Source organism: Ictalurus furcatus, chromosome 11 (genome assembly GCF_023375685.1).
Source record: "Ictalurus furcatus strain D&B chromosome 11, Billie_1.0, whole genome shotgun sequence".
NCBI lineage: Eukaryota > Metazoa > Chordata > Actinopteri > Siluriformes > Ictaluridae > Ictalurus > Ictalurus furcatus.
The window spans coordinates 15,821,012-15,835,556 of record NC_071265.1 but is presented as its reverse complement, the minus strand read 5'-3'; the positions used below and the strand labels follow the sequence as shown (position 1 = coordinate 15,835,556).

Sequence of the window (14,545 nt, the reverse complement as noted above, 5' to 3'; positions counted from 1 at the left end):
TCCACAGACATGAAACAAAAATCAAACTGTAAATAATCTGAAGATGGGTCTTTAACATGTTCCTATATGCTCATATTTTAGTGTCATATTTATAGTTTGTTGAGAGCTACTCCTTAACAGCTTGTACGTCATATCACAGCTCCATATCTATAGTCAACTGGAAATGTAAAGGTCAGCGCTGTACGACAAACACTTCAGCCAGAGTAAAAGAGTCCAGTACTGAGCCTACAAACAGCTCTGCTTTCACTTCACACAACTAAGAGTGTACAAAGCTTTGTGTTCTGACAATGTGTCAGGGGACCATTGGAGGAACAGAAGCAAACAAACGGGTTTGGTGTTAACCTACACACTCGCCCACTTTATCGGTGTGATGTTTACAGATCATGCAACCTGGTACTGGTACCACAGAAGACCATCTTAACAAAGGGGATTATTATTATCATCATCATCATTATTATAAGGATTAATTATTTTATTATATCGCCTATACGCAACTTAATGAATTGAGTACAAACAGAGCTTGAACAGAGAAGATGAACTGTACACCATTTATGGGTAATAGAAAAGTACCTCCAAATCATTATGCCATAATCTATATAGCCTTTACAAACATCATAATAACATCATTTTAAGTTGTTTCATCAGCCTCGTTATGCTTTCTGAACGTATTAATACATGTAGTCAGCAGTGATTTAAGGCTTTTAATGCCTATCCTTATAGTCTAAAATACAAGCCAAGAACACTGGAATATAATTCACTGGGGTTGCCGATATCTCTGTGTCACCTAGTACACCTGAAGTAATCATCAACTAACACATGACTACCCCACGAGTAACATCAACCATAAACAATAACTAAAAACACCAGCCTCTCTGGTAGCATTTTACATTTAGAGCATGCATCTACGCTTGTTTAAGGAACACCACATTCATTTACAGTCGAGTTTTAGTTACAGTAAAAGGTTACAATTCCAGGCACTTCAGTGAAATCTATCTTCTTAAACTTCATATCAGCCCTCGCGTCAAACGTAAAATGTGCACAATATGGTAATTCACATACTGCTCAAAAGAGACAACTGTAGACACTAAAAGGGAAATTTTTCATTGCCTGCATAATATTTTGTGCAGGAGAGCTCTTAACAAAGAGATTATAACATCAACCCATTTGCCCTTAACACACAAGTGATGACAGCCATTTGATGACTCAAACCGCAGATATTTTCCCAACACACCCATTCATGGATATTCATAGACCTGCAGGTACACTGGAACTAGGGCTGAGGCAATTTATCTATATGGTGGTATACTGTAATAGGTCAATTAACTTTGGGTTACACTACACAGATAGAGATCATATCAGAACACACTTAAAGTGTTTCAAAACATGGAGGCCTATATTTCAAAGTACAAACCTGCAAAAAGTGCTATATCTTTACTCAAGGCTACGAGCAAACATCGGTTTAAATGATAATCTAGTGGTTTCATTAACTAAACAACTGAATAGATACACAGAGACTTGACAGTTAGGGTGTTTTCACACCTAGTTCGTTTGAGCCCTCCAAACACTCTCAGAGCGGTTCAGCATGTATATGTGAACAAACCAAGTGATCCCCTCCTAAAAGGACCTATAAACGTGTATGGGTCGTGATATGTGAAAGCAATGAGGTCCCGGTCCGCTTTGCGTTTTGTTTTGACATGTGTACCTGCAGCCATGTTCCATCACTGCTGAAAACAACAAAACTTAGTAGTAAAAAAAACAAAACAACAAAAACTACGACGCAAGTACATGAGCATCCGTGACAAAATGCGTCAAAGTGGTGAGTCCGCTGAAATGAAAGATTCCTGTCCCTTCTATGACGACTTGGATGAAATTCCGGGTGCAAGCTGGAGTCTGAGTTCTTATGACATCGTGGTGTGAACAAGAAAGGGTCCGAGATCACTTCATTGCTGAAGAGGACCAAAAAAAAAAAAAAAAAAAAAAAAAAAGAACCGGGTTCTCCTATATCGCGAACACCAAAAGGACTGAGGTCACGTTCGGCTGCTTCACTTTAAGTGAACTGTGTTTGGATCTTTTAAAATGAACTACATGTGAAAAACACCCTTACAGAGCATACAAGAGTCCTCTTTAAAATATGAACTGCAGGACCAAAACATGACCATTCTTCAGTGATATTCACCTGTATGGCTATAACCACATACATTCAACACCATATCCTTCCCTTTTCCCTTTGTAGACACACAGATACACAATTACACTAAACTTTGATATTTTTCACAAGTAAGAGGAGCAAGACCAGGGTTTTTACCTTGTGTAGTCCCCTTCAGCCTCCTGGAAAACACAAACACACACCTGTGTTAGTGAATGCTGCACACTCCTTGTCTATAGTCACTCTTGGATGAACAATAACACATTATGCATCTTGAACTCCGCGTCATTATGTGAACAGTGCACTACCACATGGTATCTATCCATTGCAAACTCCATTACACAGTATTTTTATTGTGCTAGTATGGTGTGTATTATAATCCTGCTGACTACCACACTTGTCATTGTGTTTAATGGGTTGTATAAGCGCACTGTCTTGCTATAAGAGCTAGCACTGAGTTACCCGTGTATGTGCATAATGACAATAAAATCCGAATTGGATTAAGTGATTAAAGCACATGATGCATCTTCACGCTCTGACTAAGAAGCTTAACTTCTCCCAGTCGTGCAAAACCTTCACTACACAACATGTTTATATGAGCAGGTCTGTCAAACAAGGCAACGGTAAATACTTAAACACTCACCTGCAACACGAACGCGGCTAACTTAAAAACATATTCACTCTCCAATTCAATAGCTCCCTGGAGTAAAACAAAAACAAACAGAACGAATGTACATTAAAAACAAAGAGATAAAATTTTTAAAAAAATATGCCGTTTAGAGGACTTGCAGCTGCGGTAGTTTTAAACTCTTTCAGTCCGTCCCCTCACAGGTTTCCACCAAGGGAAAAACCATTCACCGCAAAAGAAACAAAAAAACAGGAGGCATTGATGTTCCTTTGTTAAAACATTTAACGCTATCGTAATACTTTCAAAAAGTCATTATCACACAAAAATAATAATACACACGTTGTCACAATTATATACCATATTAAAGACAAAACACGTACAATTCTTTAATAAAGATAGTTTAAATCGTCGAGTTGGGCCCATGCACTGAGTTGGTACAGTCTGCTAACAGGTTCAGCGGTTTTCAAGTAGCGTTAAAAAAAAAAAAAAAGTTAAAGATTCATAAAAGCATAAGAATGCTCATAAATTCGACAGTAGAAACGACTTATTTGATTTCTGTATTGTCAAAATGTGATTTAAAATAAATAAATAAATAAATAAAATGGGATGAGCTCCAGACAGTTATTTTTCACTTCAATCCACCATTTAAAAACAACAACACTGGAGACCTTTTTTTCAATTCCCCATGTTGTCTAGGAGAAGAACTGGAGATAGGATATTCACAAGATACATGATAAAACATGCAGTGCTCTTTGTTCAGTTCTTCATATATTAAATAACACATGATTGACTATGGACTTAAATACAGAGTTAAAACATGGACATGTTCGAACTCAAGGGTCTTGGTGTCTTAGAGTTGATCAGTGGAGATATGAATGAACAGCCACATGATCACTGTACTGTAATCAAACGAGTTAGGTGAGAAGTAACACTGCCTTATGCAAAAGAAAATCATATCTGATTGAAATATGAATTGTTTTACCCCCCAAAATTTAAAATAGCAGTGTTTGGATGCGATAATGTTATGCACATTTTGTGGAATAAGCTCTTGTATCATTATCTATTATAACTAATATAATTTGTAATGGTTTTAATGGTTATAATGGGAATTGTATTGGTTTTAATGGAAACTCTAATGGTAATTTGCTGCCTTCTGTTGGTGGCATGTTATTTTTAGTGGATACCATTAAGTACCAGTGGTAATGGTTTGTAATGGTATTTGTAGTGGAAATCATTATAATTTGTAATGTAATGGTTTCTATTGGGGTTCCCCCCCACAGGGTTCATTTCAAGTGCTAAAAGAACTGTCCCAGAATACCTGAAACATGAAGAAGAAAAAAAACCAATCTAATTGATTTACAGCTTATATCTTATCAGCTTATTATATCTCATATGTTATCACTGATCATACCTTACTTTTAGTCTCAGAAACTTCCTTTCTGTGTCTTGCCCTGCGCAATGTGATGTCATGTGATTTTTGTCAAGGCTGCATCAATACTAAGGCTTAGTATTACCAATGTTTACTCTCATAACACTAAGGAATAAATGCACAAATGAGTAGGTGTCCCACATTACCCAAGTTCATCTTATTTATAACGTGGCCATGCATGTGTAATACAAACTGGTTAAACCAGCAAAGCCAAACTGCATTACTGTCAGAATCTAACAAGTGATGTTTCATTACAATAAAAAAGACAGAAAAATACAAGACAAGGAAAATACACTCACTGAGCACTTTATTAGGAACACCTATACATGTGTTTGAGTATTTCTATATTCTATCACCTGGGATTTTCTCTAGAGTTTACTCAGAATGGTGCAATAAAGAAAAAAACATCCAGTGAGCAGCAGTTCTGTGGATGCTGATGAGAGGTCAACAGAAAATGGCCAGAAAGGCTACACTAATTCAGATAACCACTCTGTACAATTGTGTTGAGCAGAAAAGCATCTCAGAGTGCACAATACTTCGTACCTTGAGGCGGATGGGCTACAACAGGAGAAGACCATGTTCCACCTCTGTCAGCCATGAACAGAAAGCTGAGGCTGAGGTGGGCACAGGCTCTCATATTGTGTGTGTGTGTGTGAACAAGTGCAAGAGAGATAGACAGAGCATGGCTAGCCAGTTCTCCTCACATTTATTGGTATTGCACTGCTGCACTCCCCTTTTTTAATTAACATACTTCTGGCCTGTCCCATGTCTGTGTGTTTGTATGTGTGTGGTCCAAGCTTCAGATTACTGAAGAGCTTTTATTCATTTTATTCCCTCCTTCTGCTCCCACTGTTATTACAGAGGCACACTAAAAATCCATGTAGTCAAGAGATATTTTTGGAGGATTACAGAATCAGTTGATACTTTGTACTAGAGTTGAATGCTGGCATTGTTTAACAAGAGGCTATGTGGCATCGGGCACTAAAACTAGAAGCTGAATGAAGATTAAAATTTCAGAGGGTCTTAGAGCAAATCAGAAATGCTTTCTTTACTGGTACATGTCTGAAGTTAAGCTACTGTTGCTTTGTACAGTAATAGAAGAAGCTGTTTTATGCTGTAAATGTCTATCATGGACGACACTGGGATTCTGTTACGTGTTGCTCCCTTGTTGTTCTATGCGTGTATGTATTACTTTCTTTTTCTTTTCGTTATTAAAATTGGTCTTTTTTCACTGCTAAGACTGTCATTTATAGTTTGACCAACTACTTCCAGTCCTCATGTTTAATTGTGGTTTGCTGTGTGTGTGTGTGTGTGTGTGTTCAGGCATGTGTTTAGGTGTGTGCATCTTTCTATACTCTTCCACTCTTGCCATTTGGTGGGAATTCATTCTTTCACTCATTCTTGTGTCACTGCAGGCTCTTTTAACAGCTCTGCATTTGCACTGTATTCTTCCTTCCTCCTAAATCACTTTGGATAAATTTATTTGGCATCTGCCAAATAAAGAAATAATCTCTCTAACACAAAACTGTACAAAAGTGCCCAAAAAAAAACTGAGAATCAAAAAATACCATGAATTAAAACTAATAAATGTTTAGTCATTTTAGTATAGTACAATATTTTTTAAACTGAGGTAAACACTTATGAAGCATGATGCACTCACATTGTAGACAGAAGACTTTGCATTCCAGTAAAACAGCTCCACTGTGGTTGTATGTTTCAAAAATGTGATACTCTCAACGTAAAACCTGTCAGAGAACACATGGCAGTTTAATTTGTGGATGTTTGGTCAGATACATATCCACACTTCCAGTTTGATTAAATTCTCCTATAGCATGAATATTACATCAGTGAAATATAATACTCCTGTAACTCCTTGTTTTTAAAAAAAATAAAATAAACAAAGTATACATTATTTTATGTGAATTTGGAAACACTTTTTTCTGTTTGTTGCACAATAGCGCCCTCTAGTAGACGTGTCTTGTCCTACTGCACATGTCTGTGAGAGATGTTTAAATGTCTACACTCACCTCACTTGGAATTTGAGCTCGAGTGGTCCAGTCTTTTTGGAAAAGTTGTGCTCCAGTACTCTCCGATTCAGCTGCAGCCAGCTAGTTTGACCACTAATAAAAGAAATGATTTATTCATTATACATCACACACAAAGCATTGCAGTAGGTCATTACAACTTGCATGCATTCAGCTTTGCTGAGCTCTAACTGACTGCATGGACATTCTCACTCATTTAGGCTGGTTAATCATTAATTTTTTTTTGCCTGGTATAATTTGTCATGCTGTTGCTCTTCCTGTGTTCATAATATTATATCACAATTACAGTCACAGAAGACATTTACAGACAGATAGATTGATGAACTCAAGTTACTTTGAGTTTTAAACCAAAATATGTTAGTATTAACCTGCCACGTAACATATTCACATAATAACTATTTCATGCAGTGAGCACACTTACTTCGTGTCAGTGTAAGAAATTCCAAAATACTCCTTCTCTTTCAGGCTGAAATGGGATGAAACCATGTCCAAGAGATCACTAGACAGCAGTTTCGGCTGAGAAAAAAAGGAAAAACAGGCTGCTGCTAATAATATTTTGTGATGAACAAACCGAGTTTCCAATACACCGCACCCCCCCCCCCCCAACAGTCCCATGATCGTTTTTAATTTATTTTTTTGAAAAACTTTTAACAATGTGCTTTTGAAAGTCTTAGTAGTATTGCACAGTGGCTTTCAAAGTGGGGGCTGCCGCCAGGGGGCGCCTGGGGGGCCTCAACAATTTTGTGTGAAAAATAAATAAATACATGATTTTCTTTTTCTCACTCTCAGACAACCACACACACACACAATCAATTCCAAATCTAATCTAATGTAATTATGCAAGATGTAATTAGAAAAAAAAGGGGGGGGGGGTATATTCAGAAGTCTGAATTTTTAACGTGTTTTAAAGACATCTTGGAAAAGGGGGGCCCTCAGTCAAATGTTAATGCCCTATGGGGGGCCTTGCCCTGGAAAAGTTTGGGAACCACTGGTATAGCACAAGCACTCATACACAATGTACACTTGTAAAGCCTCGGAAAAAGGTTTTAAAGCCACACCTGGACCAGCAGTTCCAGCTGTCTGTCATCCAGCAGAAGCACCTGACACTGCCGACCCTCCGACATCTAAAAAAAATAAAAAGAACAGACAATGTTTTGACCAATAGAAAGGTATGATGGCATTTAATGTTGATGGCATTTGATACAAGTTTATCTCTGTATGTGGTCTTTGAGCACAAATCTGAGATGGAAAAGAACCCATAGCCATAAAGTAGACACAAACTAGATTTCTAATTTCAAACTATTCTAATAATTTCAGGATGTTGTGAAGGCAACCTTGTCCGAATGTTGTCTTTCAGAACATCTAGTGTGTGGCTACATTAGACTGAGGCTCCACTGGTGTGATAGCGTGCTCAGCTGCTGACCTTACTTTTGACTGAATGTTTTTTTATAAAATGGTTATTAATACTCCAGGATACATAATAGAGGAGATCAAGCCAAGTCAATTTTGACTGCTATCCCATTTGCACAAGAACAGTGCAACAAAATGCAGCCAAGACCATGAAAGAACATATAAGGCATAAGGGACAAATATTGTGACAGTATACGAGAAGAATAAGTGCAAAGTCAAATAATAAACACAGTACTATGTGTGTAACACACACACACACACACACACACACACACATTGTGTATATATATATATATATATATATATATATATATATATATATATATATATATATATATATATATATATATATATACACACACACACACAGTGTCCTCCACTAATATTGGCACCCTTGGTAAATATGAACAAAGAAGGCTCTAAAAAATTATTTAACCTTTTGTTCAAAATTTAAAATATATATGGATCTCTCATGAAATCAAACAATTGCTAACAAAACACAGGTTTATCCAAAAAAAATCTTTGTTAAATATATGTGTGCAACAATTATTGGCACCCTTTTAATCAATACTTTGTGCTACCTCCCTTTGCCAAGATAGCAGCTCTGAGTCTTCTCCTATAATGCCTGATGAGGTTGGAGAATACATGGCGAGGGATCTGAGACCGCTGCTCCATACAGAATCTCTCCAGATCCTTCACATTTCGAGGTCCACACTGGTGGACTCTCCTCTTCAGTTCACCCACAGGTTTTCTAGGGGGTTCAGGTCAGGGGACTTATATGGTCATGGTAGGACCTTGATTTTGTGGTCAGTAAACCATTTTGATATTTGATCGAGTCCATGATGTCATGTATCCTAACAAAATGTCCAGGTCCTCTGGCAGTAAAACAGCCCCAAAACATTAAAGATCCACCACCATATTTAGCCGTGGGCATGAGGTACTTTTCCATATGGCTACCTCTCTGTGTGCACCAAAACCACCTCTGGTGTTTATTACCAAAAAGCTCTATTTTGGTTTCATCTGACCATAGACCCCGATCCCATTTGAAGTTCCAGTAGTGTCTGGCAAACTGAAGACGCTCGAGTTTGTTTTTGGATGAGAGTAGAGGCTTTTTTCCTGAAACCCTTCCAAACAACTTGTGGTGATGTAGGTGACTTCAGATTGTAGTTTTGGAGACTTTCTGACCCCAAGATGCAACTAACTTCTGCAATTCTCCAGCTGTGATCTTTGGAGATTTTTTGTCCACTCGAACCGTCCTCTTCACAGTGTGTTGAGACGATATAGACACGCGTCCAATTCCAGGTTGATTCATAACATTTCCAGTTGACTGGAACTGCTTAATTATTGCCCTGATGGTGGAAATGGGCATTTTCAATGCTTGTGCTATTTTCTTATAGACACTTTTGCCGCACATCACAGCTATATTCCTTGGTCTTACCCATGGTTATGAATGACTAAGGGAATTTGGCCTATGTGTTAACTCATATTTATACCGCTGTGAAATAGGAAGTAATGGTTGAACAATTTCCTGTTCCTAGTCACTCATTCGTACTAAAAAAATTTTAAATACCAATGGGAATATGCTTTACTTAAATATATATATATATATATATATATATATATATATATATATATATATATATATATATATATATATTATAAGCATGGTGCAAGCATATATAAGCAGTCAAGCATGGTGGTGGCAGTGTGATGGTGTGGGGATGCTTTGCTGCTTCAGGACCTGGGCAACTTGCAATAATGGAGGGAAACATGAATTCTGCTCTCCATCAGAAAATCCTAAAGGAAGAATGTCTGGTCTTCAGTTCGTGAGTTGAAACTGAAGCACAACTGGATTATGCAGCAAGACAATGATCCAAAGCATAGGAGTAAGTCCACCTCTGAATCTTTCAAAAAAATAAATAAATAAAATAAAATAAAATAAAATAAAATAAAATAAATAAATAAAAGTTTTGGAGTGGCCTCGTCAAAGTCCTGACTTGAACCAATTGTGTGGCAGGACCTTAAACAGACAGTTCATGCTCAAAAACCCTCCAATGTGGCTGAACTAAAACAGTTCTGCAAAGAAGAGTGGGCCAAAATTCCACCACAGCACTGTGAAAGATGGAAACGTTTGGTTGCAGTTATTGCTGGCACAAATAGATTTTATGTTTATGGGGGCAATCAGTTTTTCACATTGGTGATAACTTTTGTTGCCTCAATAAAAAAAAAAGAAGAAAAACTGTAGTGTGTTTACTCAGGTTGACTTTCTTTTATGCTGTATTTTGTTTGAAAATCTAAAACTATATTTAGTATGAGATGTACACAAAAACAGAAGGAATCAGCAAATACTTTTTTACAGCACTGTAAATGTAAATTTGAAAAGGAACAACACGGTTACATCGTTAAAAGAGCTCCAGCCAAATACACAGGTATTAGAATGGTACAGCACACTTGCTATGTGGTTTATTCAAATACTATTTCCACCCATTTATCACACCACCTTTTTAGTGATACAACTTTTCCCACCTTATGCAAATGTATTTTTCATGATATCTTTAGTCATTATTTTGGCAATTTCATTTAATTTTTATAATGTGCCTATTAAAAAAAATGCAAGTGAATGGAGACCCCATTATAAAACCCTGAAAAAGTTACAATAGCGTCATTCATATATACACAGATATGCAGTCCTATTAAATGAATAAGTCTGCTTTATAAAATCCAGCTCTGTGGATAACATAACATAACATAACATAACATAACATAACATAACATAACATAACATAAGACCAAGCATTACAACTGCCTAGAAATTAAGGCTACAGCAAACACGATATTGCACCAGATCATTGAGTACCAAGAAACTTACTCCCCCCTGATGGAAAATCTGTACACCTACCCATACACACCCACACCCACACACACAATACACACACCCAGAACAACGTACATCCGCAACAAGGGCTGGAATAAATTACATTGGTGTAAACTTGACTTTGCAAGAACTCATTTTCCTCTTTAAAAGAATACCACTGAAATGTCTCAATTGTCCACTTGTGCTGATTTTTCTCTTACACAAATCTTATGGAGACGTTTTGCAGTCAAAGACTTTAAGACGTTAGCCACACTGTTTGACAGACCCAGATTGTTTGTTTGTCTCAATGTCTCCTTCATATGGCTTTTTAGCAAATTGTGTAATCAGTACTAACAAGCTGGTTGCAATGTCTTTCGTGAACTTTGTTCAATAAATGAATAAAAATTTCCTGAGCTCAGTGGATCAATATATAGAAACTTTGTGCGTTCTGTTAATTAACAGGCACTGCCAAGATGTACATCCAGTTAAGAGAGGCCAACTTTAACGAACGTTAACCCACACTGTCAAAGAAACTGATTTAGTGCAAGGTATCTTAGAGCTTAGTGATGATGGCTGCTTTGCTATTAGTGCAAATGTTTTAATATGCTGCCAATATATGAAACTAATTTCATATTATATTGCTTTTGTATTACGGTATGCTCAGTTCTTATAAACATGACCATTATTGTGCTTAATCCATCTTAAACGAAAGAATTATTGTTGCTGATAATTACATAAGCTCCATTGTCCAAGCAGGAATTACTCACTATAGTAACCCCTTAAGGGACTTTATACAATCCTGAATTGAACAACTTTATCAAAGCTGCATTGTCATGGGAAAATCACACTGAATCATACAACACACTCAAAACACAATAGCATGCTTATAAAACACACAACTTTACATGGACAGATTTGGTCTATCTTATTATGTTGTCTCTGATCATGGAATAAGAAATAAAAACATGACCAGGCATGCTATTATAGGAAAATAATCAACAACAGGGTGGTGTGATCCTGCCCCACCACAACAAAAAATTATTTTCCAGTCACAGCCCACAACAAAGCGTCATAAAATGTTATCTTTTCAGCCTCATTCTCATGTGTGTGTGTGTGTGTGTGTGTGTGTGTGTGTGTGTGTGTGTGTGTGTATATATATATACATACACACACACACACACACAAACACACACACACACATATATACATACATAGATATATATATACATGCACACACACACTCACATATACATACACTGCACATGTACAAGTCAACAATAGTAGTGCCTTTAAGCAACTTCATCATATGAAGTAGAGCTCTATCTGAAACCACAGCTGGTTCTGCTACTGTCATTTTATTTCTAATCTGTCTTTTCTAACTAATAAAAATTTTAATGCGACACTGCTTTTTGGAATTTTAGGGACTTTTAGCTACTAACGAGTTGCTCCACAAAAAAACTTGGCACTTGTATGACATTTGGTCATTTTAATAATCATCACAAGAAATTATAGCATTCAACAAAGTCATTAAATGAAGATAATGCATCAGTGTAGATGGAGAAATTTTACCTTGACCGAAAGACAATTTTTTTTTGTAATCCTAGCAGTATTTGTATTATGTAAGCTCAGTGTGGCCCAACACACCCTACCCCCACTCTATTGTGAGTGATCCACCACTCACACTTATCCTTCACGGATAAATGCCTGTTTGGCCACTATGAATCTGTATGTATTCACTCAGCACAGCAGCTTCATTGTGCTTTTGTCTATCTGTCTATGAGACAGTGGCTCTGCCTGGTTCAGAGTGGTTTTTGCATCACCAGGGATCACCATATCACAAGGAGAAAGCTATATCCAGTTGTTGTTCAGTCACAAACCCAGATACACGTAGAATATTCTCTAGATTGTTAACTGTATACAGTTCTACAGCAATCCATTGTTTTTAGTGTGTATGTGTATGTGTTTGGGGGGTGGGGGTGGGGGGGGTTGTCCCATGGTAGAAACAGGAAGGGGTCATGTGAGGTGCACTGATTATGACACAGGGGTCAGTATACCCTGAGGCCCAGTCTCAGGGTTAGAGACTTCAAACAAAGCCTCCTCACAAGAATCCTCACCCCAAAAATTTAGCTTCCTTCTGGAAAAAGCCCTAACTAGCTCAGCCATACTTTACTCATATTCTTTAGTAAGGCAACAATGCAGTGTCAATGACCTGAAAATTCTTAAATTTCTCCTGATAATAGGAACAAAAAGGCCAGCTACTTCTCCAGCTCTACACTAAACACACAAATAGCCACCATTGGAGTCATCATGGAACAAATAAAACTGACTGGCAGTGACTCAGATCTACCAGCTCCAAAAACTACTATAAAGGTCTGATGCCAAACGCAACATCTGGAGAGGCAATTGTCTGGACATAAGAATATCCAACGCAAAGTGAAAACTGTGAAGACAAGAAGACACTGGATTACTGTGCAGTAAAATGTGTTCACAGAGAAATAGAGAAAATGTAGGTTTTGAAATAACTATTCATGACAAGAGAAGTATTATTTAGTCATTTTAACAAACTGATCTAAAAATTGACTTATTAATTCTGCCTGACATAAGTTTAAATATTCATCCGCACTATTGACTATACAGTTGTCCAGACCTTATGGCCAAATTTTGATTCATCCAGCAAACCAAAGACTAAAGCCAAACAGGGAAATGATCAGACTCCTCACATTATCTGTGCGATTCACAAAACTGCCCTAACTTCCTTTAGACATAATGTTCTAAAAATGACATTTTGTTTAAAAAAAAAAAAAAAACCCTTCTTTGGGAAATGCAAATTAGTCAGTGGCATCATTCAAATCATTGAAACTGACATGGATATCATGGAAATTACTTTTCTCTCCACAGAAGCTCTGAGGACCATGACAGACACATCTAGAGCATCCTTGATCACCACTAATACACCAGTAACACTGACCGCCCTCGCCCCAGCTCCCGCTCCACTCCCTGCATGCACACTGAAATGAAGTACATTAACTTACAGCCGATGCAATGCTGATGATGCTGTAAATGATGACGATGCAGTTCAGCTCAATATTTCCCTGTGAAATACTTACACTCAATATCACAACACAAATAGTTCACTAGAATTCCAGACCTGCCTCAAGCCATTCTGCAAAGGGAATCTTACTTTGAAATCAAGCTGAAATCCAGTATTTTAAAGATTATGAATAATCTATGAGGTATGCAGAGCTGTCTAAATCACAGATTTTGACTATCATGATGCTGCAGCTGCTGTTGAAAGCGTAGCTCGTTACTGTCATACCTGATAAACATCTCCGATATGCCACCATGATTGAATCAACCTCCTACATGGCACCAGTCCATCACTGTAGCATCTCCTCAGCATCTGCTCAGCAACAGTCCATACTAACTGACTCCCATAAGCCAGCATGTCTTCCATGCCACACAAGAAGCCCAGAGACATGGTTTTCTGGAGGAAACACTAAGAAGCTATACTCCTGCAGGAATTCTCCCAGCCTAACTGTAACCCAAAAAAAGGTTTGGGTTGGGTCTAGATACTAGTAGCTGGGCTCAATGCTGCATACACAAGCTCAAATCCAAGACTTTCCCCCCTTTGGAGCAGAGAACTGGAGGGCAGGCCCCAGAGCTTACCCGTTCTGCCCACTTTACAAACACAGACACACACGCACACAAAAACATACACATACGGACTCAAAGTATATACACACACACACACACACACAAGCAGACACAATGACTGCCCCAGTCTTTCCGCTTTGTCCACATAAACAGGCATTGTGGTTTCTTACTCTGTTATTTTCATGTCTTTCCAAAGCCTCTCACTCAAACACTGCACTATGGCCAGACATTAAGTAAAGATGTACGTAGCTGTTTTTGTGCTTACACTGATTAGCAGATAATGGTGTAAACTGATGAGTCTAATAGCTGCAGTTTATCCAGGCCTTTTAAAAACATGTCGATCTCACTCCATATGTAAAAATGGCTCCTTATGTTTCTA

The 14,545-nt window shown here is 37.6% G+C and overlaps 1 protein-coding gene across 4 annotated transcripts in view; it reads right to left on the bottom strand.

Moving 5' to 3' along the window:
• Positions 1-14,545, bottom strand: part of frmd4ba (FERM domain containing 4Ba) — a 53,710-nt gene that overhangs the window by 22,731 nt on the left and 16,434 nt on the right. For all 4 annotated transcript variants that reach the window (XM_053636048.1, XM_053636049.1, XM_053636050.1 and 1 more), the window contains exons 2-7: positions 7,307-7,372; positions 6,670-6,764; positions 6,231-6,323; positions 5,864-5,948; positions 2,790-2,846; positions 2,306-2,328 (exon numbers count right to left, since the gene is read on the bottom strand). In XM_053636048.1, coding sequence (XP_053492023.1) covers positions 2,306-2,328; positions 2,790-2,846; positions 5,864-5,948; positions 6,231-6,323; positions 6,670-6,764; positions 7,307-7,372 — 419 coding nt within the window. The remainder of the gene's footprint in view (positions 1-2,305; positions 2,329-2,789; positions 2,847-5,863; positions 5,949-6,230; positions 6,324-6,669; positions 6,765-7,306; positions 7,373-14,545) is intronic.